Raw genomic sequence first — 24,171 nt, forward strand, 5'->3', positions numbered from 1 at the left:
GAACTAAGGAGACACAACATAGAGGAATCTAAAATGCAATATGCTAAGTAAAAGGTGGCAGATTCAAATGTTTTATACTATGCTATCTCATAAATAATATTTAGAACAAGAGGGTCAGAAAGCAAAGTCAGTGCTTGACAGGAATCAGAAAAAAACTGACTACAAAGGGACACAAGGGAATTTTCTGAGGCAATGGAACGTTCCGTATATATGACTGTGGTGTCAGGTATAAAACTATGTATTTGACAAAACTCACAGAATTCACTTAAAATAATGAATCTTACTCTGTTATTTATAACTAATTAGAGCTGATTTTCTTAAATGAGTAATGCAAGCAAAAAAAAAATAAGATTTTAAATACCTGTATTGTTCAGAACATTAATTTCAGATTTTGATTAAGCTATCTGAAATAGCAATAGCCAAAAAGAAAAAAAAAAAAAAAAAAGGCTGAAAGTAAAAACTCTAATCAGTTATGAACTATTTACTAGACATTCAAAGCTAGAGGCAAGCTGGGTATGCTGGTGCACACTTGTAACCCCAGCGCTCTGGGAAGCTGAGGCAGATGATCACAAGTTGAAACCCACCCCAGGCAAGTTAGTAAGACTCTGTCTCAAACAAATAAACAGGACTAAGGAAGTAACTTAGTATGAAGACCTTGGGTTAAATCCCTAGGGAAGAGGTGGGAGGCATTAGAAAGGAGAAAGGTTGAAACAAAATGAAGATAATATACTTCTAATAATATCAAAGAGAACCTAAGATAGACTATAAACCAAATCCAAATAAAATTATAAACCAAATAAAACAACGACGACAACAACAAAAACCCCAAATCTAAATAAAATTCAAGAACTGGTATCATACAAAATCAGCTAGTAGTTAAATTACAAATTTAACAAAAAACAATGTAAGCATACACTGGAAATCATACTGGAATTAGAATACAAAATTAATGCACTAAGAACTCATGCAAATGAAGAATTAAAAGAAAATCAACATTAAAAAAACTTTTTTTAAAAAGGCAGAAAATAAAAACAGTATAAATCATTATCAAGATAAAGAATACTTCTGGGAGGCTGCGGAGATAGTGAAGTGGTCTAAATGCCTGCCAAGGCAAGTGCAAGGATGTGAGTTTGGTCCCTGGTACCACAAGCCGTGTCAGCCCTGCACCAGTCAGACCCAAAGCAGTCACCAAGACTGGGCATGGTAGCACACACCTCTAATCTCAGCAGTGTGGAGGCTGAAAGAGGAGAATCACTAGAGTCCAAGCTGTATAGTGAGACCTTGTATCAGATTTTTTTTTTTAAAAAAAAAAAAGAATACTTTTAGGTAAGGTAACAACTGTAATTCCAGCTACTTGAGAGGCTGAAGCAGGACAGCAAACTCAAGGCCAGCTTGAGTAATTTGGTATGATGTTTCAAAAGTTGAAAAGGGCTGGGATATAGCTCAGTGGTACAGCATTCACCTACTAAGTGTGAGGCCCTGGTTTCAAATCCCAATATAAAAAAACAGCAAAAACAAAAAACCAGTTGTAGCTGTGATTTGCATTGGAAGCACTTGCCAGTAAAAAAACAAAGTCTAGCATAATGGCACAAGACTTTGGTGTCAGTGCTTGGAAGGGTGAGGCAAAAGGATTGCAAATCTAAGTCATGCCTTGAAACCTTAGTAAGAACCCATCTCAAAAAATTCAAGAGGGGTGATGGGGATATAGATTAATGCTAAAGTGGGCACAGTGGTGCATGCCTATAATCCCAATACTCTGGGAAGCCTGGCCAGGAAGATTACATGTTTAAGCCCAGGCTGAGCAATTTAGGGAGACCATGTCTCCAAAGAAAAGAATAAAAAGGTCAGGGAGTGTAGTTTAGTGTGAAGGACCTGTGTTCAATCCTTAGCAGTAACAGAGGGGATGAGAGTGCTAGGGCACATATGAGAGGAAAACAAAACAAAACAAATTGCAAAGAGGTATTGACATGTAGAGGGGACTTCATATAAATTTTCAAAATTAGTGTTATATAGCCACCAAACCACAAATGCAAGAAAATTTTTAGGGCCAGCCAAATATCTCAGCAGATTAAAGCGCCTGCAAGCAGGTGCAGGGGCCTGATGGGGCCTGCTCTGCAGCCGAGGAAAGGCCCCACACCCGAGGCATGCTGAGACAGCAGTTGAGACGGCATGGTGATGTGCACCTATAATCCCAGCTCTTGGCAGGCCATAAACAGGAGGATCATTATAAATCCAATCTAGTAGTGAGAGCCTGAACAACCTGTAGACCCTTCCATAAAATACAAAAAAAAAAAAAAAAAAGAAAGAAAATTTTTGATAGCTTCTGTTTGCTTAGCGGTATTGGGGATTGAATCCAGGGCCTTCATACTGAGCTATGTCCTCAACACCCTCACCCTCTAAATTCTTTTTTTTTGGTACCAGGGATCAAACTCAGGACCTTGTGCTTGCCGGGCATGCACCTATACAACTGAGCTATTCTCCCCAGCCCTTCCTTTTAAATTCTGAGTCAGGTCTTACTAAATTGCTGAAGCTAAACTTCAGTTTGTGATACTCCTCCTGCCTGTTTCCAGAGTGCTAGGATTACAGGTATGCACGACCACCCCAATTCCAACTGGATTAAGGGTTTAATTCTCTTCTTAAAATGTATTCTTTAGAACATAAGGTTACTCCAAGAGTAGGGAAGACTTTCTCCTCTACTCCTTTCCTAGCATTAGGGCTGAAGCTCAGGGCTCCATGAATGGCAGGAAAGCACTCTGCCAATAAGCTATATACCTAGCACTGAGGATTTTTTTTTTTTATAGTAAATACTAACTGTAAAGAAAACATACAATGTATGCAATACATTTAATTACACAATTAATTTTGCATATCAGAAGATACTCGAAGACAAAATACAAGCCATAAACTCACAGAATACAGTTGCAAAAAAAATTTTTTTTGGCAGAACCAGGGATTGAATTCAGGCCCTAGTGCTTGCCAGGGAAGCACTTATTCCACTGAGCCACCTCCCCGGCCCCTAGTTGCAAAAATTATTAAGATAGAATTACATTTAAAATACACATAAAGGGGCTGGAGAGATGGCTCAGTGGTCTAAAGCACCTACTTGGAACAAGCTTGGCAAAGCACAGGGACCGCGGTTCAATCCCCCAGCACCACATGCCAGCCAGCCCACCCCCTGGTGGGCTGAGCTGGCCACACACACACACACAATAAATGTTAAAATAAAAAAAAATTTAAAAAAAATAAAATAAAAAAATAAAATAAAATACACATAAAGGGGCTGGTGAGATGGCTCAGTGGTCTAAAGCACCTACTTAGAACAAACTTAGCAAAGCACAGGGACCACAGTTCAATCCCCCAGCACCACATGCCAGCCAGCCCCGCCCCCTGGTGGGCTGAGCTGGCCACACACACACACACACACACACACACACAAATAAAATTTAAAATACACATAAAGAACTCTCTGGTAAGGGCTGACCAGCTAGCTTGGCAGATGAAAGCACCTGCTTAGGCAGACAGAGGGGTCCAAGGTTCAAAACCCAGCATGTCCTGGCAGCCGCACCCCCAGGGTGACTGGGTATGGTGGCACATGCCTATAATCCCAGCACTTGGGAGGCTGAAAACAGGAGAATCACTCCAAGTCTGATCTACATAGTGAGTCCCTGTAGACCCTCTCCTAAATACATTTAAAAAAAAAAAAAAAAAAGAACTTCGTGGTAGCTGATACTGTGTCAACTTGAAGGGTCCAAAGCTTAGCTGGATCTGCTCAGGAACTCCACTCCCCATGCCCCACAGGCATGGAAAGCCTGCCTCAGAGTGACTCAACACTTATAGGGTATATTAAGGGGTAGAGGAAAGCTTCTGCACCCCACTTCCTTGGAGGAGTTCAGATCTTCACTGTGCCACTTCACAGCTGCACCCCTTCGGAGGAGCCGCGATCTTCACAGTGGAGCTCCAGTCCTTGCAGTCAGCGTAAAAGAAAAGGAGAGAGGCTTGATAGATGCCACGACTGCTGCTCCTTCCTCTGCTCTCTGCTGTTCTCCACTGCCATAAGCTGCTGCTTTCTGCTATAGAGCCAGACAAATACAGACTAACACCTCCACTGTGAGCTACATAAACCTTTCCTTCCTTAACTTAGGATGTCGGGTATTTTGTGCCAGCAATGAGTAAAAAGTAACTGAGACAAAATTTGGTATGAGGAGTAGGGTTGTTGCTGTGACTATACTTAAAGCAGTATAGATTTTGCGAATGGTTTATGAGAAGAGACAAAAAAGGTTTGGAGATGTCACCTACTAGAGCTGGAATGCCTTCAGCTCTTCTGTATGAGAGATTCTGGTCAGAGCTCAGAAGACCAAAATGCTGATAAAAATCCTGCCTGTAAAGACTAGGCTGGGGAGGTTTCTCCTGGGAAGAACAAACTGCATTGGTTGTTGGACTGCGGATGATTTGTTATGGCTTGGCAGAAAGTTTATCTGCATTTTGCTCCTGTCCAGAGACTTTGTCTGAAACTGAGATTAAGCACAGTGGATTAGTCAATCTTGCAAAAGAAATCTCAAAACAGTTAAATGTTAAAGCAGTGGCATGGCTATTGTTGGAGACTTTTAGTCAGACTTATGCTGAAAGTCAAGAGCAAAGAGCCCAGCAAGATAATTTAAAACGTTTTGAGTTTGGAAAAAAAAAAGTGTCAAGAAGGCTGTACACTGCAAAAATAGAGCTGAGATCTCCATTGCTCAGGAGGAACAGGAGAATAAAAAAGATGTCCTGAGGGCATCACAAGAGGTGGCAGGTTCTTGCCCTTAGCAGCCCCAGAATCACAAGGGTGAGGAACTTTGCTCTGAAGAGAAAGCCGCAGAGCTCCTTGTTGCAGACTAGAGGAAGCGGCCACATCAGGTTCCAAAATGGGGCTGGCCAATAAAAAATTTGTGCTTAAGAATCAGGGTCAGAGTAATCCAGGCACTCGACCCTTACAACAAAGAGAAAAGCAAGCCCGGCTACTGCTCCAGCTGGGAACAGACCATGGCACCATCCATGTGGCGTTGGCTTCAGGCACATGCAATACGCAAGAGTTCCGAGGTTAAAATGGAAGGTCTAGGAGGCCAGGCAATGTGCCCCTGAGGGTAGTGTGTACAGCTGTGAGTGAAAAACCTATTCAATAAAAACCTCTAAAGTTTAAAAAAAGCCAGAAACAGACTAATATAAGTTGTAAAAAGAAAACAAAACAGGCCTGAGGGAGAAGCCATGAGAGCTATCAGCAGAAGTGCCATAGGGGCAGAGCCATATAAGGCTTTGCAAGCTCACAACTCGTTATAGGTTGCTTCAGATGTTCTATATAAAACTGAAAGACTTAATGTTTGCCCTTCTAGATTTCACACTTGTTTTGGTCCCAGTGGTTTGTACCCTGCTGTGTATACCTTTTATAATGGTAATGTTTATCCTACACCTTTAAATGTCAGAAGTGTTTAACTTTTCATTTTTTCCAGTGGCTCACAGCTAAGAGTTTGCCTTAGATCTTAGAGGAGACTTGAGACTTAAGACTTTAAAGTAATGGTAAAATAATTAAGATTTTGGCAACTCTTACAGATATACAAGGTGTCTTTCCATAAAGAGATGTGCATGAGCCTTTGGGAGGCCCAGGAGCAAAATGTTATGGTTTTCATGTAACATAATGTTGATAGACTTAGTGACACTTAATGAAAGTTAAACCTGCGTTATGTTAAAGTTGTAAAATGTTAATAAGCATGTCTATGTACCTAGAGACTGGTTTAAAGTATATGTATAGTTGACAAGTTGACAAGGGGTGGATTGTGGTAGCTGATACTGTGTCAACTTGAAGGGTCCAAAGCTTAGCTGGATCAGCTTAAGGACTCCATGCCCCAAGCCACTAGGGCATGGAAGACCCACCCCAGAGTGACTCAACACTTAGAGGGTATATAAAGGGGTTGAAGAAAACTTCTGTGCCCCACTTCCTTGAAGGAGTTCCGATCTTTGCTGCGCCACTTTGCAGCCGGGCCACTTTGGAGAAGCTTGATTTTTGCAGCCACACCACTCTGGAGGAGCTCTGATCTTCACGGTGGAGCTCCAGTTCTTGCAGTCAGCGTAAAAGAAAGGGAAAGAGGCTTGATAGACACCACAACTGCTGCTCCCTTTCTCTGCTCTCTGCCGCCATAAATTGCCGCCTTCTGCCCTAGAGCCAGCCAAATATAGACTAAAACTTCCACTAACTGTGAGCTAAGTAAATTTTTCCTTCCTTAATTGGGGGTGTCGGGTATTTTGTCCCAGTGACAAGTAAAAAGCAACTGAGACAAACTCCTAAAACTGAAGACAATTCAATAAATGGGCAACACATAAAAGGCATTTTCTAGAACAGGAAAAGTAACGGTCAATAAACATGACAAGGTATTTGATCTATTTAGTAATTAAATAAAATTAAAATCACTATGAATTATTAGATATCTACACCACCCAAAATTAAAAAGTCTGGCAACTGTACTATATAAATACTTTATGTCAATTTGCTTGAAAAGCAAATTTAATTTAAAAAAAACTTCCCTGGAATAAATGTTTGCTAGCCTTCAGCAGAGAGCTACTATGCAGTTTGTTTTTCTACCAGCAGAAGGGAGCCTATGATATTTTTAAATCAGTATTTTCACTGGTATGGCATAAGACTCACTAGTAAACAAGTATGTTTCTCATGTTGCCCTCAAACTTGTGATGCTCCTGCCTCATCCTTCAAGTAGCTAGGATTACAGGTATGAGCCATTAGGCTCAGCAAAGTTGTTTTGCTTTGAAGTGGTAGTGGGAATTGAACTCAGGCCCTTGAATGTTAGGCCAACACACTACCACTGAACTATATTCTGAGTCCATTACCCTTTTTGACAATTTTTAATTGCCCTGACTGGCCTTAAACTTTGCGATCCTTCTGTCTCAGTCTCCAGAATAATTGGGATAGGAAGTGTGGACCATCAGCTTTAAAGTTATGACTATGGAAGAATTAAAACTACTTTGGGGAGGGGGTAGTACTAAGAATTGAACCCAGCAACGTTCTATATCCATAACCTCTATTTTTTGAGACAAGGTCTCCCTGAATTGCCCAGGCTGGCCTCAAAATGCAATCATCCTATCTCGGCCTCTTGACACCATCAGTTTTGCAGTTATCTCCCACCAACTTTCATTGCAACTTAAAAGACAAATCTTTAGTGCCCTAAATAGCATTTATATGTTACCAAATAGAAATTATACAAATAAGATTGACAGTCTAAGATTTATCAGTGAAAGCTTTTATATTCATCAAGACATAATATTACTTCTATCTAAATGTTATTGGTGTCCTAAGTCAGAAGTAGACTCACAGAGTCAACTGCATGAGACTTGAAGAGTGTTTTTGGTTTGGGAGGGAGGGTTTTGAACAGTATTGGGGAACCCAGAGCCTTTACACTGAGCTACATTTCTAGCTTTTCTAATTTTTGAGATAGTCACTTAGTCTCCTAATTCGTAGTTTTGGCTCCATCTTGTGATTCTCCTACCTTAGCCTCCTGTGGTGTAAGAATTACAAGTCACCTTAGTGACTTGGATACTTTTTGACTTGTTCTCCCCAAAAGAAAGCACATAATCAGGGCCAGCAAGATAATTCAACAGACTAAGCACTTGCATAGTTAAGTGCAGGGACCGGGGTTCAATCGCTGGCACCACATTCTGCACCAGCCCAGCGAGTCCAAGCTGTACCAAACACATAACTCACACACACACACACACACACACACACACACGCGCGTGCGCGCGCACAATATCACTTACCTGTCGTCTGGCCTTTTTGTTCCTCGCTCATAGGCAGAAGGTGGTGGTGAGAGGGAACCCCTCCGTTTCCTTTTCTCTTTATTCTGAGTCTGCCTATCTGGATCTCTCTCTCTTGACCTGTTAGGAGTCTTTGGGGCAGCTGTCTGATCTCTGAGTCCAACGGCATCCCTTCCTCGCTCAGTTACTAGGAGAAAAAATGTTTTAAAAACTTCATTGAGTAGACTCTTCTCCATTAGAACAGTACATAAGTATATGATTAAATATCTAGTCAACATGGGGCAGGTGAGATGGCTCAGTGGTCTAAAGCACCTACTTAGAACAAGCTTAGCAAAGCACAGGGACCAAGGTTCAATCCCCCAGCACCACATGCCAGCCAGCCCTGCCCCCTGGTGTGCTGAGCTGGCCACACACACACACACACACACACACACACACACAAATAAATTTTTAAAAAAAGAATCTACATTTAAAAATACATAAATAAATATCTAGTCAACAAACAGACCCATAAATAAATATCTAGCCAACAAACAGTTAATAAAACTCTGTTCCATGAATGTCTTTTCTTCCCTACCAAAGACTTAGGACAAGTCTGGAGCACTTCTAAACAAGTACTGTGAGCATACCCACATAAGATGTTCCTTTCACCTTTGTCAAAGCAATCTGCCTGCCAGTTCACAGTACAGAATTTTAAATGAACCTGTTAACTCTGTAATTATTAGAAAAACCTGATATGATAAGCATAAAAACATCAATTTAAAAAAAGTTTCCTTAATTTTAAAAGTGCTTATTAATCAATTTTTTACAGGGAAAATATTTCAAACATAGGTGTTAGCTTAGTAAGTTATCAAGGCCAGTCAGGGAGATACAGCTCCAAAGAAAAAAAAAAAAAACAGCTTCCTATTCAAAGATGGTACTACTTACTAGCCTCCTTCATTCTCTTAGAATGGTTCTAAAGGCCAGAGAGATAGCTCAGTAGAATAAGCACTTGCCTGGCAAGCACAGGGTCCTGAGTTCAATCCCCAGTACCAAAAAAAGAAAAAAAGAGAATCGTCCTTACTCTCTTCATGTAACCACATTCTATCTTTTCCAAAAGCTGATCTGAGTATTACTCTTCACTAATGATGCTTACTAATTGGTTTCTTACTCTCCTAATTCTCTCCCCACTGAACATTTCAGGCACTACAGAACACTTGAATATAAATTGACTGGCACTTTATGCTTTTGCTTTGCATAAGTTAGTACTGATCCTAACTTCTCTGTTAGTACTGATCTCCTTCTCTGTTTCTGTTTTGTTTTTGTTTTTTTTTTTTTGGTTGGCAACTCACTATGTAAGCCAGGCTGGCCTTAAACTCATAGCAATTCTCCTGCCTCTGCCCCTGAAGACTAGGATTACAGGTGTGCACCACTAAGTTCAACTTTAACAATGACTTTCTTATAAACTATCACTCTTAGCACACAGCAGGTTCTTAACAAACATTGTGATTTTTCTATTATATTGTAAAAACATTCTGCGTTTCCATTACAGGATGAGATGTGTACAAGCCATTCTTCTAGCTCTCTTAAAACCCCTTATATAAGTATCTGTCAGTAGGCAGGCCATAACAGAATTTGTACCACATGCTATATAAAATGCTACATAATTAACTGGCCTAGCTTACAAAGTACTACCACTACATCTTTCTATGAGGTACTCAAGACTATTCTATTTCCTCCAACAAACTCACATTTCTTGCCCTGGTGTACATTTTCTTAAAGTGTACCTATTTTTCCACTATACCTGATAAAAGAGAAAAAAAAAAAAAAGGTTCACACCAACAGTTCACATTCTGACTCTATACCTTAGAATAAGTGAGGCAGCAAAGTTGTTCCATTTATTTGAGCTGTTTTTCTCTTATTATAAAATAGAGGTTTAGCCAGATGATGTATTTCCTAAAGTATTTTACGGTTCGCCCAGATTTTAAAGGTTCTAAGCTTTAATTTCTTGAAATTGACAAGTAACTAGCAACTTCTGCACTATAAGCATTTCCTCGTTCTAAAAGTCTGAGACTGAGATATGGGGTTCCACGTGTGAATAGCAGGCTAGAAATACCACAGAAAAGGCTGATCCCTAAAAAGACCACAGTTGTGCATTAAATACCATCTTCTGTATCCTCTAGAGTTTCACAATAATATTTACAAATTATTGCAGGAAACCCTTCTAAGTTTTTGCCATGTTGCTAAAGGTTTCAACTAAGTTAGCCCAAGAAGTAGCCTCAGATAATCAACTCCCTAGAGGTGCCACGTTTTTGCCAACCAATACTATCCTGAATTGCCTTCTAATAAAAAGGTTTTTTGCAGTCCTCACTATGATATTTGGTTATGAAGAGACTAAATCAGAAGAAGTTTAAAATATGCCAAAGACACAACAATGGAGCAAAAGATCTCTCATGTTCAAAATGGAAGTATTGAAGATTATAGTTATGCGCAACAAAAATGAGGTGAAAGAACCCCCACACACACCTGCTTCCCTCAAAAAAAGGGGCAAGCAAGATAGCTCAGTGGTCTAAACACCTGCCTGGCAAGTGCAAGGACCCAGGTTGGATACCAGGTACTGCATTCTGTGCTGGCCCCAGAACCCCATGTGCTCTGTGCTGGCCCTGAAAGCAGGCATGGTGGCACATGCCTGTAATCCCAGTACTGTGGAGGCTGAGACAGGAAGATCACTATGAGTCAGAGCCATGCAGTGAGACCTTGTATCAAATAAATTAATTAATTTTTTAAAAATTTTATTTGTGTGTGTGTGTGTGGCCAGCTCAGCCCACCAGGGGGCGGGCTGGCTGGCATGTGGTGCTGGGGGATTGAACCGCAGTCCCTAGGCATTGCTAAGCTTGTTCTAAGTAGGTGCTTTAGACCACTGAGCCATCTCACCAGCCCCAATCAATTTTTTTTTAAAAATAAACTAACCAAGGGCCAGGAGATGGCTCAGTAGAATAAGTACTTCCCTGGCAAGGGCCTGAGTTCAATCCCCGGTTCCGCCAAAAAAATAAAATAAACCAACTAAACATAAAAAACTCCTGTGAATACTGCACATCCTGCATGCTTCACTCTACACTGGCTCAGTGCTAGAGGATTTCAAGAAATCAATGACAGCCACCATAACTGAGCTCATTGCTTTCACTCCTAAAACAAATAACTCTTCTGAAACATTACTAACTGGTAAAGCACAGAAATCACGGACTTCCTGCTACTGTTCTGTAACAATAAAACTAGCCTTTTCAGAACCACTACCCGAGCAACTAATTTTGAACTTTCCCTAGAAAAATAGCTAAATAGGCTTTTGTATAAATATTAGAAGTAAGTATTCTTTCACAAACCTCTGAGAGTACAAGTTTAACCATGCCTAATCTAGAGAACAAATGAGTGGATGGAAAGCTACTGAAGACCATGACTTCAAGGAAAGCAGCAACACAAGCTGTTAAGGGACCTCTCCTTTGGCAAAAATTCATTAAGAAAGAATAAAAGCACAATTTCATAAACTTTTACACAAAATGTTTAAGCTAATTATATATTGTCTGGTTTCAAAAGCCAAAAGCTAAAGTTCTTATGAATCACCTCTGCATATACCAAAAGAATATTTGTAAAGCTATCTTTTCCCTGAGTGACTCTGAATGCTTACCTGTGCTCTCCTTTTCAGTTTGACTTTTCTTTGGAATCCGATACACCTCCTGCAAAAAATAAACCAAAAGAAGGATTGGTGCGGGATAGCAGTGGTGATCACTTTGAAATTAATTTTATATGGCAAGAAGAAAACGAGAACAAACAAATTGCTATTTCTTTTCCAAATCTGACTTATACTTGGCTTTAAAGAAAAATAATCCAGTACTACCCTTAAAAACAAGTAAAAACAGCAGGTGTACTGCACACCTGTAATACTGACTACTAAAGAGGCTGAGACAGGAGGATCATGAATCTGAGGTCAACCTGGGCAAAGGGGGAAAAGGGAAAACAGAAGGAAGAATTTGTTTTTTTTGCATTCAATCCTCCTCACCCCCAGTACTGGGGATTCAACCCAGGGCCTTTGCACAAAACCATATATGAACCCCATCCCATCCCCCTTTTCTTTTGTTTTTGAGACAGTGTCTCACTATGTAGTCCATACTGGCCTTGATCACAGCCAATGCTCCTGCCCCATCCTCCCCAGAGTGCTGAGATCACAGGCATACATACACCACCATGTCTGCCTCTTTTCTCCAAGTTTGGTAATTCCTTAAGACAGATGAGCCAGATACTAACAGTCTTTCTAGTCCATGACTCAGTGTAATAACTAGAAGTTGGCAGCTTGATAACTCCAGACACTCTTCAGAGTAGCAGACTGAAATATATACTCTCTACAGGCAATAAGCAGTCCAAGAGTAGAATCTTTATGTCTTTGAGCTAAAAATGGATAGATATATGTTTTCTACTAAATTCTCTCTTATGAAGAGACTTGAGAACTGTTAAGAGAAGCCATTAATTTACTGATTCTGAACCTTCTCTACGCCATCAGAATCATCTGAAGAGCTTTTTAAAAATGTTTATCTGGGGGCTGGAGAGATAGCTCAGCAGCATAAGCACCTGCCAAACAAACAAACAAACAAACAAACTGGGACTAACACTCATAGGTTCAATTTTCTGGGATGGTGTTTCTAAAAAAGCTTCCTAGAGTTACCTAATTGTTTCATAGGATAGGGAATTGCAGCTTTGATAAAAAGTATTCAGACACAGGAAAGAAGGAATGGAAAATGCTACTGTATGTAACTATTAGAATGGCACTCCACCTCCAAATAATGCTGCTGGTTTACGATACCTTGTCATCTAGCACAGAATATAAAAGCACGCTGAAGTTGCACCTGATAGCATCTCAGTCACTAACATGCTCAAGGTAGGCTTAAATTAGAGATCTTCCTCACTTAGTCTGCCCAAATGCTAGAATTACAGGTATGTGCCATGCTCAGCTCATCCAGTATTATTTATATAACATCCTCTCCTATTTCTTTGGTGTTCTGGTATTGTTCTGAATTAATACACCATATATAACAAATCTATAGTTGTTATAAGTTGAAACTGCTTTATTCTTTGACATATCTCCAGCGATGAGATGTCTGGCACACAATCAAAATATAATTACTTGCTAAGTGGATTAACAACTAAAAATTCTAGTTTATTGAAACCACCTAGACTACATAAACCCAAAGCATCACACATACTCAGTTTTATCACTGTACCATCATTTCTTGATCCTGTATCATCACTCATCTCTGAAAACAACACTATTTAGAGACTTGCATGTAACAAAGACATTCCATTTTCCAGGGTCAGAGTAATAACTGTGCCTCTGCAACATTTTAAACTCTTTCCAATACTTAGAACAGCTTCCCCTTGTTCAGTCTCTTCCCACTTTAATCAAAGTTCCAAAACAAATCTTCAGATTGATAAGCAACCTGAGAAACTGGTACTAAAAAGTACAAATGTAAAACAAAACAAGTAAAAAGTGTAAATGTGAGTGAAGATGTTTCTAATATACAGACATAAAAACAGCATGAGTTCTATGTTGGTACTGTGGAAACCTGCTTTCTCAACAGTGTAAGATTTGAATATCAACTATGTGCAGAAAGCCTTCTTAGTGTACAGGAAGGTGTGCCTGTGTTTTGGATGCTTGAAATGCACAGAGACCTAGCATCAAGAAATTCATAGTCTACTGATAAGAATGGGTGAGACTCCTTACTCTGCACTAGGTCAATTAAGGACACTCATATGTTCTTACATTGCTTACAGATACCATTATTTCTGTATCCAAAATATATACAAAACAGGCTAAGAGGTTAAGTAACTATCCCAGCACAATGAGTTACACACTGGATCTATGGCCCAAACCTAGATTTATGTTTGTCTAAGAAAATTTTTTTGTTTTGCTTTTTTTTTTTTTTTTGAGATAAGAATCTTGCTATGCAGTTCAGGCAGATCCTTATTCACTAAGTAGCCCAGGATGTCCTCAAACTTACCATGATCCTCCTGCTTCAGCCCTAAGTGCTGGGATTATAGATGTATGCATAATGCTGTAAGCATATTCTTAGCCACTACTACCTTTTCTTCACAAGCACTAAGGAAAGAGGAGGAAGCTGACTATGTTATAATAGGTATGCATAAAATGGTTAGGAAATATGATAGATACTACAGCTGGTTTGGATCTTTGGAGAGAGGACTGGAAAATGCAAATAGAGAGGTTCTGAATTGTCTTTTAAGGATGAGTAATAGATGTGAGAAAGAGGCAAAAAATAAACATGACAACACAGACAGGTGGTCCTGTAAAATCACAGTGAAAGAAATAAAAAGAAATCCTTTGAGGGCAGGCCAAATAGCTCAGTGGATTAAAGTACCTGCAAGCAGGTGCAGGAGCTGGGGGTTCAATCCCTAGGTCTGCCATATCAGCCCCACTCCCAGGGTGTGCTGAGATGGCAGTTGGGACTGGGCGTGGTGGCACACACCTATAATCCCAGCTCTTGGGAGGCTGTAAACAGGTGGATCACTAGGAGTCAGATCTAGTAGTGAGACTCTGAACACCCTGTAGACCCTTCCCTAAAAAATAAAAATCTTTGAAAATATTTTTTCTAAGATTATTAGTTATATGTGGACATAGAATGTATAAAGTTTTTTTCCCAAAAACTGTGCATTTTCCAAGATGACCTAGAATGAAAAAATACTATAGACATAAAATAAGGTGTTTTGTAAAATAAGAGACTGAGAATAATAGCAAATTTTGAGCAAGTTGAAATGTGACAGAAAGGAAGGTTAACAGTCTTCCAGAAAGCTGAGCAAAGGGCAGCGAAGAAAATGAGAGATTAAAAAAAATTAAAGGGTGACAGAACTTCTACATCTTTTAACAGACATTCTGGAAAGTGAAAGGAAAAAATATTGAGAAGTATCACAGAAATAATAATAAAAAGCTAAGTGTGTGTGGTGCATGTCTATAATCTCAGCACTCTGGGAGGCTGAGACAGAAGGATTACATGTCAGAGCCCAGCCTGGGCAACTTAGTAACTTTTTCTTTCTGGAAACTTAGCAACTTTCTTTATTTTAGAAAAGGTCTCACCAGGTAATTCACATGGATCTGGAACTCACTATGTAGCCCAGGCTGATCCTCCTGCCTCAACCTCCAGAGTGCTGGGATTACAGCTATGTACCACACCATGCCCAGCTACAAATTAGAAATTTTGTGACTCTGCATCAAAACTTAAGAGGGGATAGAGGTAATAGCTCACTGAAGGATCTGGGGTTCTATCCCCAGTACCATAAAAGAGATTAAAAACAAAAACAAAAAGAAAACTGTTTATAACTAGATGAATAATCAGCCAGAGAGAGCTGAAGCACCTACAACAACAAATAACTTACAATGATCAAAGCTAAAAATGACAGTGATCTCTTCAATTTTCGTTTATGGTGGATACAGGTAATGAATGTCAGACCTTACACTAAGTGGTATGATCTAACACTAAATACATCTTCAGCTCCAATACCTTAAACATTCCAAATAATATTAAATTTGGGGCTGGGAGATAGCTCGGCTATCTCAGGACCTGCCTAGCAAGTGCAAGGTCCCAAGTTCGATCCCTGGTACCACATGCCAATGCCAGCCCTGGAATCCTGGGCACGCCAGCCTCAAAACCAAGCACGCCTATACTCCCAGCGCTGGGGAGGCTGAGGCAGGAGGATCACTATGAGTCTGAACTGTATAGCAAGACCCTGTATCAACAAATAAATACATAAATTTGACCAATAAGGAGGAATAGATGCACTTTTCAGACTTGCAAGATCTCAAAACTTTATCTACCTGAAGAATATGCTAAAGATAGATTATGGAGGTACACATATTCAAAATCCTAAAATCCTTACCACATCTCACATTACTAACAGTGTGCACTGTATCCCACTAGATACTTTTTAAAAAAAAAAAACTTATTTATTTGGTACAGGGTCTCGTGCAGTACCAGGGTTCAAACCCAGGTCCTTGTACTTGCCAGGCAGGCACTTAGACCACCGTGCTATCTCCCTTGCCCACACTAGATACTTTTAAAGGCTTAATTTTGGTTTTTGCTTTGTTTTGTGTTCTCTTGAGATAGGGTCTCCCTATGTAGTTCAGGCTCACCTCAAAATCATGGTGATCCTCCTGCCACAGCCTCCTGAGTATCAGGATTAGAGGTGTGCACACCTGGCAAAAAGCTTAATTTCTGAATGACAGAAAAGCTATAGGAAGGTCATGTGAATGAATTATCTAGCTCATGTTAACAACGCATACACGTACATAAGCTCAACCACTAGATACTCAACAGAGATAATAGTTTAAAGTTTTGCTTTTATAATAATTACCTAACAGGCAGCTATTTAAACCACATCCACAAAGAAACCTGAAATGCTGAAGCCAGTCATAATATTGAAACAAGTTGTCTTCCAACAAAACTGTCCCTTACATAAAAAAAAACAAAAAAAAACAAAACTGTCCCTGAAGAAAAGCAGTCATTTGGAAACTATATTTTTGTTATTACTATAACGATCAACAGTAATTTTTAATTAATAAAGTAGATGCTTTGAGTGTAGGCTGCTAAAGGATAATGCAATTAATAGAAAGGAACATTATAATATGAAGAACCAGATTTTGAGAAAAGACTTTGAGCTGGAGTCTGAAGAACAAAAACAGAACAGAACCAAAGAAAGTGAAATGTATCCATGTGAAATAGGCTACAAGCAAGATAGCCATCATTTGGGGATGTCATCAAAAACATGATATTATGGCATCACAGGAGATTACCAGGAGAGAAAAGTACATAGAGAAAAATAGATGTGAAAGAAAAAAAAATTCAAGGGTGGGGGGGGGGCGGCGGCGGCAGAGAGCTAGCTCAGTAGAATAAGTACTTGCCTGGCAAGCACAAGGTCCTTAGTTCAATCCCCAGTACCATCAAAAAAAGAAGGGGGAAAAAAAAAAAAAAAAAGGCAGAGGGCATAGTATTGATTCATATTGTACAGTGGTGGGAAACCTAGGGCATGAGTGTTACAGTGGGTTGATTATATCAATGAAACCTCTAAAAATCTCACTATCACTGATACAGTACATTTCTAGTTTCTTTCTTTCCTTTTTTTTTTTTTTTTTGGCAGAACTGGGGATTGAACTCAGACCCTTGCGTTTGCCGGCAAAGCGCTTATTCCACTGAGCCATCTCCCTGGCCCCTCTAATTGCTTAAATACTCAAAAAGTCAACTAATACTACTAGGTAGTTTACATGGCCTAATTTGGAATATTTTCTTCTAGCAATCTCAGAAAGTATTCATTGAAAGCCCATTGATAAACCAATGTGTACTTTTTAAAAGACATCACAGCCAGGACTAGTGGTGCACATCTGTAATCTCAGCACTCAGGAGACTGGGGCAGGATGATCACTAGGAGCTCAAGGCCAGCCTGGGCTACATAATGAGTTCAAGACCAAGTTTAATATAAATTATCAACTAGGTGTTATAGTGCATGTCTATAATCTCAGTACTTGAGAGGCAGAAGGATAGGAGAGTTCAACACCCACCTGAGAACTACACAGTGAGACCCTATCTCAAAAAACAAAAAATTCCACAACAATTTTTTTTTTTCTCCACAACAATTTATAAGAGATCTTCTTCTATAAGCTGGGCATACGGCTCAGTAGAATAGTACTGGCTTAACATTTGTAAGATCCTAGAACCAAAATTCTAGAAAGGGAAAAAATTAACGACTTAGATTGTTCCTAAGCTAAACAGTACTTACAAGAACATAGTAATATATACATAAGATGTTTTCCATCTTTTATCTTAAGATTGATTATTCTGTAATAACAGATTTTTTTTTTTTTTTTTTTTGCGGTACGGGAGGTTGAACTCAGGACCTTAAGCTTGTCAGGCAAGCGCTTATTCTACTGAGCTATCTCCCTACCCTAATAACAGATTTTTAAAACTAAAATGAAGTTAGTTCTTCCTTGCTGACAAGCACACAGCAAACCTTTTTTGTGCCAACCAAATCTTTTTAGAGAATATTTTCCTAAAGGACATCACTACTGAGAAGGGGGGGGGGGGGGCACGACTGTGAGCCAAATGCTACTTTTATAGCTGGAAGAACACACTGAGGTTGAAGCTTAGGTTTGAAGCCGGCCTATGAAATTGTGAGACCTGTTTTCAAAAAATAAAAATGGCTGGAGATGCAGCACAGTGGTAGAGCATCTGCCAAATACAGTGAAACCCTGAGCTTTGATCCTAAGAAAGGATGTATGAAAGAAAAAAAATTTCTTCATAAATTGATACAATTTTCCTAACTTTTTTAACAAACAAAAGGTAAATAACACTGCCAAATTTATTTTAAAATTATACACGTGAACACATACATACATGTACGTATATATACATACACATATATATGTGCGCACGCACACACACACACACACACACACACACATCTCTGAAAGACTATACAAGAAACTGGTTGTACTGCTGCCTCCAAGAACAGGGGTGTGAGGAGAATCACATCAGTGTATGCCTTTTGAATTTTGTATCACGAACAGGTATGGCCTAACTTAAAAATGACAGTTGGGGGGAGTGCAGGGGTAAGGAGAAGATAATGTCTCAGAAGAAGCACTAGGCGTAGGACCAAAATATCCTGTGTACTAACCATATTCCTGGGGAAGAGCTGGTTACTCAAGGCAACTTTTTTTTTTTTTTTAATGTATTTGGTACAGGGTCTCACTATGCAGCTTGAATTTATAGTGATCCTCCTGTTTTCAGCTTCCCCAGCACTGGGATTAGCTGGTCTCAGAGGTTGGCTCAGCATGCCTAGGGTCAGCACTGGTTCAGTATGGTGCTGGGGGTTGAATTCGAGTCCTTGCACTTACCAGGCAGGTGCTCAGTCGACTGAACTATCTCACCAGCCCTTCACAAAGCAATTTTTATTAATGATGATATTCTGTAACTGCCGCACCAAAAAAGTTCTCTTGAAAAAGTTCTCATTCAGTTTAAACTTGTTCTACCTACTCTCCTCTCCTCTAGCCCTGCCCATCTTGACTACTATTCAAAAACCATTCTCTGCTAGTGCTGACTTTCATTCCACAACACCTAATGGACTGAAGCCCAGAGTGAAGCATCCAGGTCACCAGGTGCCATAGCTCCTGCTTTCAGGCTCTCTAGTCCAGCAGCAAGTATGTGTTCAAGAAAAGGAAAGGAAAAAAAAAAAAAGAAACAGAGGGTAAAGCACTTCCATGAACTATAATCACTGATGAATAATAAAGGTCATAATTGTTTCTCCAATTTCAGATTTCTGTTTTCTAGGCAAATTAAATCTGCATCTAAGATTTTTCCTTATACTTGTCAAATTTAACTATGTCTTATATAGTTAACTGCTAAAATTTTGAAATCACCACAGCCCTCCAATGACTTGCCTGAAATTACATATTGCACTAATTCATCCAAACCTGGAGTTAAGAACAGGAGCCCTCCTAACATCCAAATCATCCAGAAAACATTTCAGACTATAGTTCATTCCTCCCCCATCCCACACATATACTAGTTTCTGTTAGAGAATATGCTTTTATTTATTTATCGACTTTCACACCAGAAAAGCCAAGTCTTCCACTAATCTCAAAAGTTATGAAAATCTCTTGATGTTCAATCATGTATCACAAGTTGAAAATTATTGCAGCATTAAGGACAAAAAGATACAACGGAACACTAAAATGGATTCTAGGATAGAATGAATGCAAACATTCCAGTTCTTAAATCAGAATCAGATTAAAAGAAATGTGAAAAGTACCAAGATGCCTGGTGAGAACAAAGAAACAATTACTACTTAGGTCAGGAAAGGAAGAAGAATATAAGATTTAAATGAGAAGGCCTGAACCAGTTTCCAGCACTGTCACTCAAAAGCTAAGTTATAACTTCATAGGCCATTTCCCTTTTATAGCTGCTTAAAAAAAAACAAAAAACAAAAAAACCCACCAAGGTCGGCCAGATAGCTCAGCAGGCTAAAGTGCCTGCTTAGGGAGGCACAGAGACTGGGGTTCGATCCCCAGCATGCTGTGCTGGCCCCGCCTCCCAGAACACACTGAGCTGGCAACTAAGACTAGGCGCGATGGTGCGTGCCCATAATCCCAGCACTCGGGATGTTGAAAACAGGATCACTACAAGTCCAATCTGTGTAGTAGGACCCTGTACTGAATACATTTAAAAAATAAAAAAATAAAAAAATAAAAAAACTCACAAGACTGAAACAATTATATGACAATCATACAAGTATTTTTTGACCACCTATCAAATACAAGATACACACTATGGATTTAAGAAATAGTGTGGTGCTGTGGAAATAGTACCATTGTTTTTTTTTTCATTCACAAATTTATGAAATACCAAACTACTTATCCAGGCTTTTCAAATCTAGGAAGTAGATCACTAAGACTTGAAGGCCCAAGACAGGCATCATCTACTAGTCTTCAGTTCAGTTCAGTTCAGTGTGCCACTGTGAAATGTTATTTGCTGTGATTGGAAAAGATCTTATGAAAGCATATACAAAGGCAAAACAAGCACTGTCTTAGAAAGGGTATAGTTTTGCTGGGGGAAAAGGTGAACCTTAAATGGTGATGGTGGAGGGTAAAGTTGAACCTTAAATGGGAAGAGAAACCTGAAACAAAACTATTTTCAGGAATGAGTAAGAGAAGATAGGTGAAACAGGGCACAGTAGGGAAACAGAACAAACAATTCCTGGACTAGAATGGCTTGAAGTAAGAGTAGAGAAATAAATGAGATCAGACTATGTCATGGCATACTAATCATGTTAAGAAAACTGAACTACGCCCATAGTATTACTCTGTAATAATGAATGCAACACAGATTACAGAAGACACCTAATAGTCATTCACTATCATTAAGAGGTTTATTATCACAACCATTACTATCCACATACAGTAATATAAAAATAACATTTACTACAAGGATTAAGAATGTCCCTGCCCTTAAAGTTTCACAGTTTAGAGAGAGGAAACAAACATCTAAGTAATACTTTTTATAATCTGTTAAGATATATATTACCTTGTTTAAAAATTTAGAAAATGTCAGTACAGTGCATCACAAAGAATGAACTGCAACCATCAACTTGAATGAAAGACTATGAAGGGGAAAAAAATATTACAAGCATGAAGAAAAGCATATTCAAAGACACGGAGAAGTGAATACTTATGAAGGGTTGTGTGATTTCTGTATTGAATATGTAAGGGAAATTGATTAGCAAGAAGTTAGGACAGACACAGAAATACCTTCCATTCTATAGAGGTTGTGTTCTTTGAATAATGGTGGGTCTTGGCAATGCTAGTAGTTTTCTATCCATTGTTATCTGTTTTTTAAACTTAATGGTATAACACCATGACAGATAACATAGAAAAGAAGAGAGGCAAGGAAGACAACACATGGGACTGTTTTACGAGTCTAAACAAGTAGTGATGAGAGGAAGAACTGAGCCTGTATGACAGGGATGGGACTGCAGGAGGGCAAGCAGTTCCTCACCAAGCAGGACAGACTCTTCCAGAAGTGCCAGTTGCCAGGTATCACGTGCATCATTCTTGAAACCTAGGATGGTCAAACTAAATCCACCCCAAGGAAGGGCTCTGTGGAAGGCTTTGAGCCCTCAGATAACAAATGCCTCATGAAAGCTACAGGTGGGGAAAAATTAGCACTGTGGTGAACTCCAAAGATGAAAAAGTTTCAGGTAGTTTATTCAAACCCATTGAGAGCTAACATGGATGGTCTGAACAGACAAAAGGAGAACAAAACAGCACAGTGAAGAAGCACTGGATTCTCTTTCAAAATTAACCAGTGAACTGCTATTTTTCCTTTGCTTTTTACTTCTGGCTACAAAGCTAGGTTTTTGGCCCCCTCTCTCCACTGGTAACTATTTTCATGTGAGATTAGGGTCACTTTGGAGAGAAAAAGGTTGCAGTTTACAGGGGAGCTGTGTTAAGAAACTAGTTTAGATTTGTGCTCATGGTTGTCTATTCCTGGATTATACTTTGGCAAGAGGTTGAGTAGAGTTAATGTGACCTACTGACAAGCAGGATGGATGAAATCTTATTTACTCCAAAATATATCCTGAGACAGAGGAAGAACAGAGCCAGATGTGGTAACAAGCCTATAATTCTAGCACTGGGGAAACTGAGGCAGGATGACAACTATGAGTTCAGGGTCAGTCCAACCCACACAGTGAGTTCAGGCTAGCCTGAATTACACAGTGAGACCCTGTCTTAAACACAAACACACAGGAAGAACAGTAAGGGAAGAGTTCAAAAGACTCAGAAGAGGATGTGGTCTCAGACTAACAGAAGGAAAGAGAACTGTAGAGTGGTCAAATACTTTGTATGTGCAGAGAGACATGTAATGCATTTTAATACAGTCTGCACCTAGCTTCCAGAAGCACTAATTCCTCTGGTACCCATTACTGTTTTTAAACTACCATTTCCTACCACAAAGAACCAGAGCATCTCAGAAATGGCTAATTCCAGATTGAGAAGAGTAAGTACAAGATGAGTCTGGAAGAGAATGCTGTACCAGAAGTTTGAAAACTAATGGAGGTGGAAAACTAGTGGCGTAACTCACACTGATAGTCCTAGCACTCTGAGAAGCTGAGGCAAGATGGTCATGAATTCAAGACTAGCCTGGGCAAGATTTTGATCCTGTTTCAAAATTAAAAATAAAAAAGCAAAGGAATGTAGCTCAAGTTTGATAGCCTGGCTTCATGAGAGGAGGGAGTTGTTGGTCAAAATGATGCAGAAGCCATCTTGAAGTTCCTTCCCATTGACTAAATATGGGGCAGTTTACACATCAAATAATAAAACTAGTGGATCGTTCCTGAATAAAGCACGAATCTGTAAGTCTAAACTATTAATGGTAGTACACATCTATAATCCCAGTACTCAGCAGGCTGAAACAGGAGGATCACTACAAGTTCGAAGTCAGCCTGGGCTATACAATGAGGTTAAGGCCAGGCTGAACTACAGTGACATCTTGACGCCAAAAACTAAAACAAAATTTATAATTTAAAACATTAAGAAGAAAAATGGACTGGGGAGATAGTTTGGTAGTCTAAGCATCTGCCTGGCAAGCACAAGGACCTGAGTGTGATCCCCAGTACCACATGTCGTGCTGGCCCTGGAACCTCAGCTGTGCCAAGCTGGCCTCAAAACCAGGTACAGTGGCACATTCCTGTAACCCCAGTTTGGGGAGGCTGGGACAAAAGAATCACTACAAGTCTGAACTGTGTAGCGAGACATTGCACCAAATAAATAAATAAATAAATAAATAAATAAGTTTATTTATTTATTTATTTAAATAAGAAAACTATGTATTTCCCACTATGGTTACAAATAAGACTAGATTATACTACCTACATCTACACTTGAAAAGTATCTTAAGTTTCTGACTGACATCATGGTCCTGAGGAAGAAACATTTCAGAACTGTCTTTTGTAAGCCTAGAAATCCTATGTATAGTACTCTCTCATTTCTCAGATGGCTTCACATCCAAATCACTTAAAGTAACTTTTCCTACACATAAGTCAAAACTTGAAACAACAACAATACTTCATGAACAACAGAAACATGATTGTTGTGTGTTTTTAGGGAAACAATTCATCCTTAAGAGTAAAGGGAAAACAATTTCGCTCAAAGACAGTGTTTAAGGTGGCCAGATTCTGTATTTCATCATTTGGACCAGGTGTTGGCACACTTTTTATATAAAAGACAAGATAATATATATTTCCAAATGAGACACCAAAAATATGTAATGCAACATTATCCAAAACAGCATTTTTTAAAAAAGGGCAATTCCAATTGTTTTTAAAAAGAAGGGCAAGCAATATTGATCTTCACGGGTGTAAAATTATCTGTTTACTACAGACTGTAATGTATAATAGAAATCAGAATATTTAATCTTTTTTTTTTTAAGACAAGGCCTCACTATGTAGCCCAGCTGGCCTCAAACTCACAGTGATTCTCCTACCTCAGCCTCCCAAGTGCTGGGATCACAGGCATGTGTCACCATCCCAGCCAGGAAATATAAGTTGGTACACAGCAGATCTTACATACAGTATTAGTAATAGAGTGAAATTTCAGGCATCAAACTTTCCAATTTTGGTTACTATATTTTATTTAAAGTTTCTATAAAAAGTTTAATGCTTAGTTTTCTAGGAAAACACTTTAAAAATAGGGATAATGTACTTTAAAAATAGGGATAATGTCTAGATAAAGATGAAAGAAGAATAATAAGAATAGTCTTTAAGAAGAGCTCAAATTCTCACACGTAGGAAATGCTA

At 39.2% G+C, this 24,171-nt stretch overlaps 1 protein-coding gene across 6 annotated transcripts in view; it reads right to left on the bottom strand.

The window, feature by feature from the left end:
* Positions 1–24,171, bottom strand: part of Setd2 (SET domain containing 2) — a 106,390-nt gene that overhangs the window by 43,780 nt on the left and 38,439 nt on the right. For all 6 annotated transcript variants that reach the window (XR_002817974.1, XR_002817975.1, XR_002817976.1 and 3 more), the window contains exons 12-13: positions 11,456–11,504; positions 7,798–7,981 (exon numbers count right to left, since the gene is read on the bottom strand). Coding sequence is in view for 3 of the 6 variants with exons in the window: in XM_004640783.3 (XP_004640840.2) it covers positions 7,798–7,981; positions 11,456–11,504 (233 nt within the window). In the remaining 3 variants the exon portion in view is untranslated. The remainder of the gene's footprint in view (positions 1–7,797; positions 7,982–11,455; positions 11,505–24,171) is intronic.

Source organism: Octodon degus, unplaced genomic scaffold (assembly GCF_000260255.1).
Source record: "Octodon degus isolate 3935 unplaced genomic scaffold, OctDeg1.0 scaffold00126, whole genome shotgun sequence".
Lineage (NCBI taxonomy): Eukaryota > Metazoa > Chordata > Mammalia > Rodentia > Octodontidae > Octodon > Octodon degus.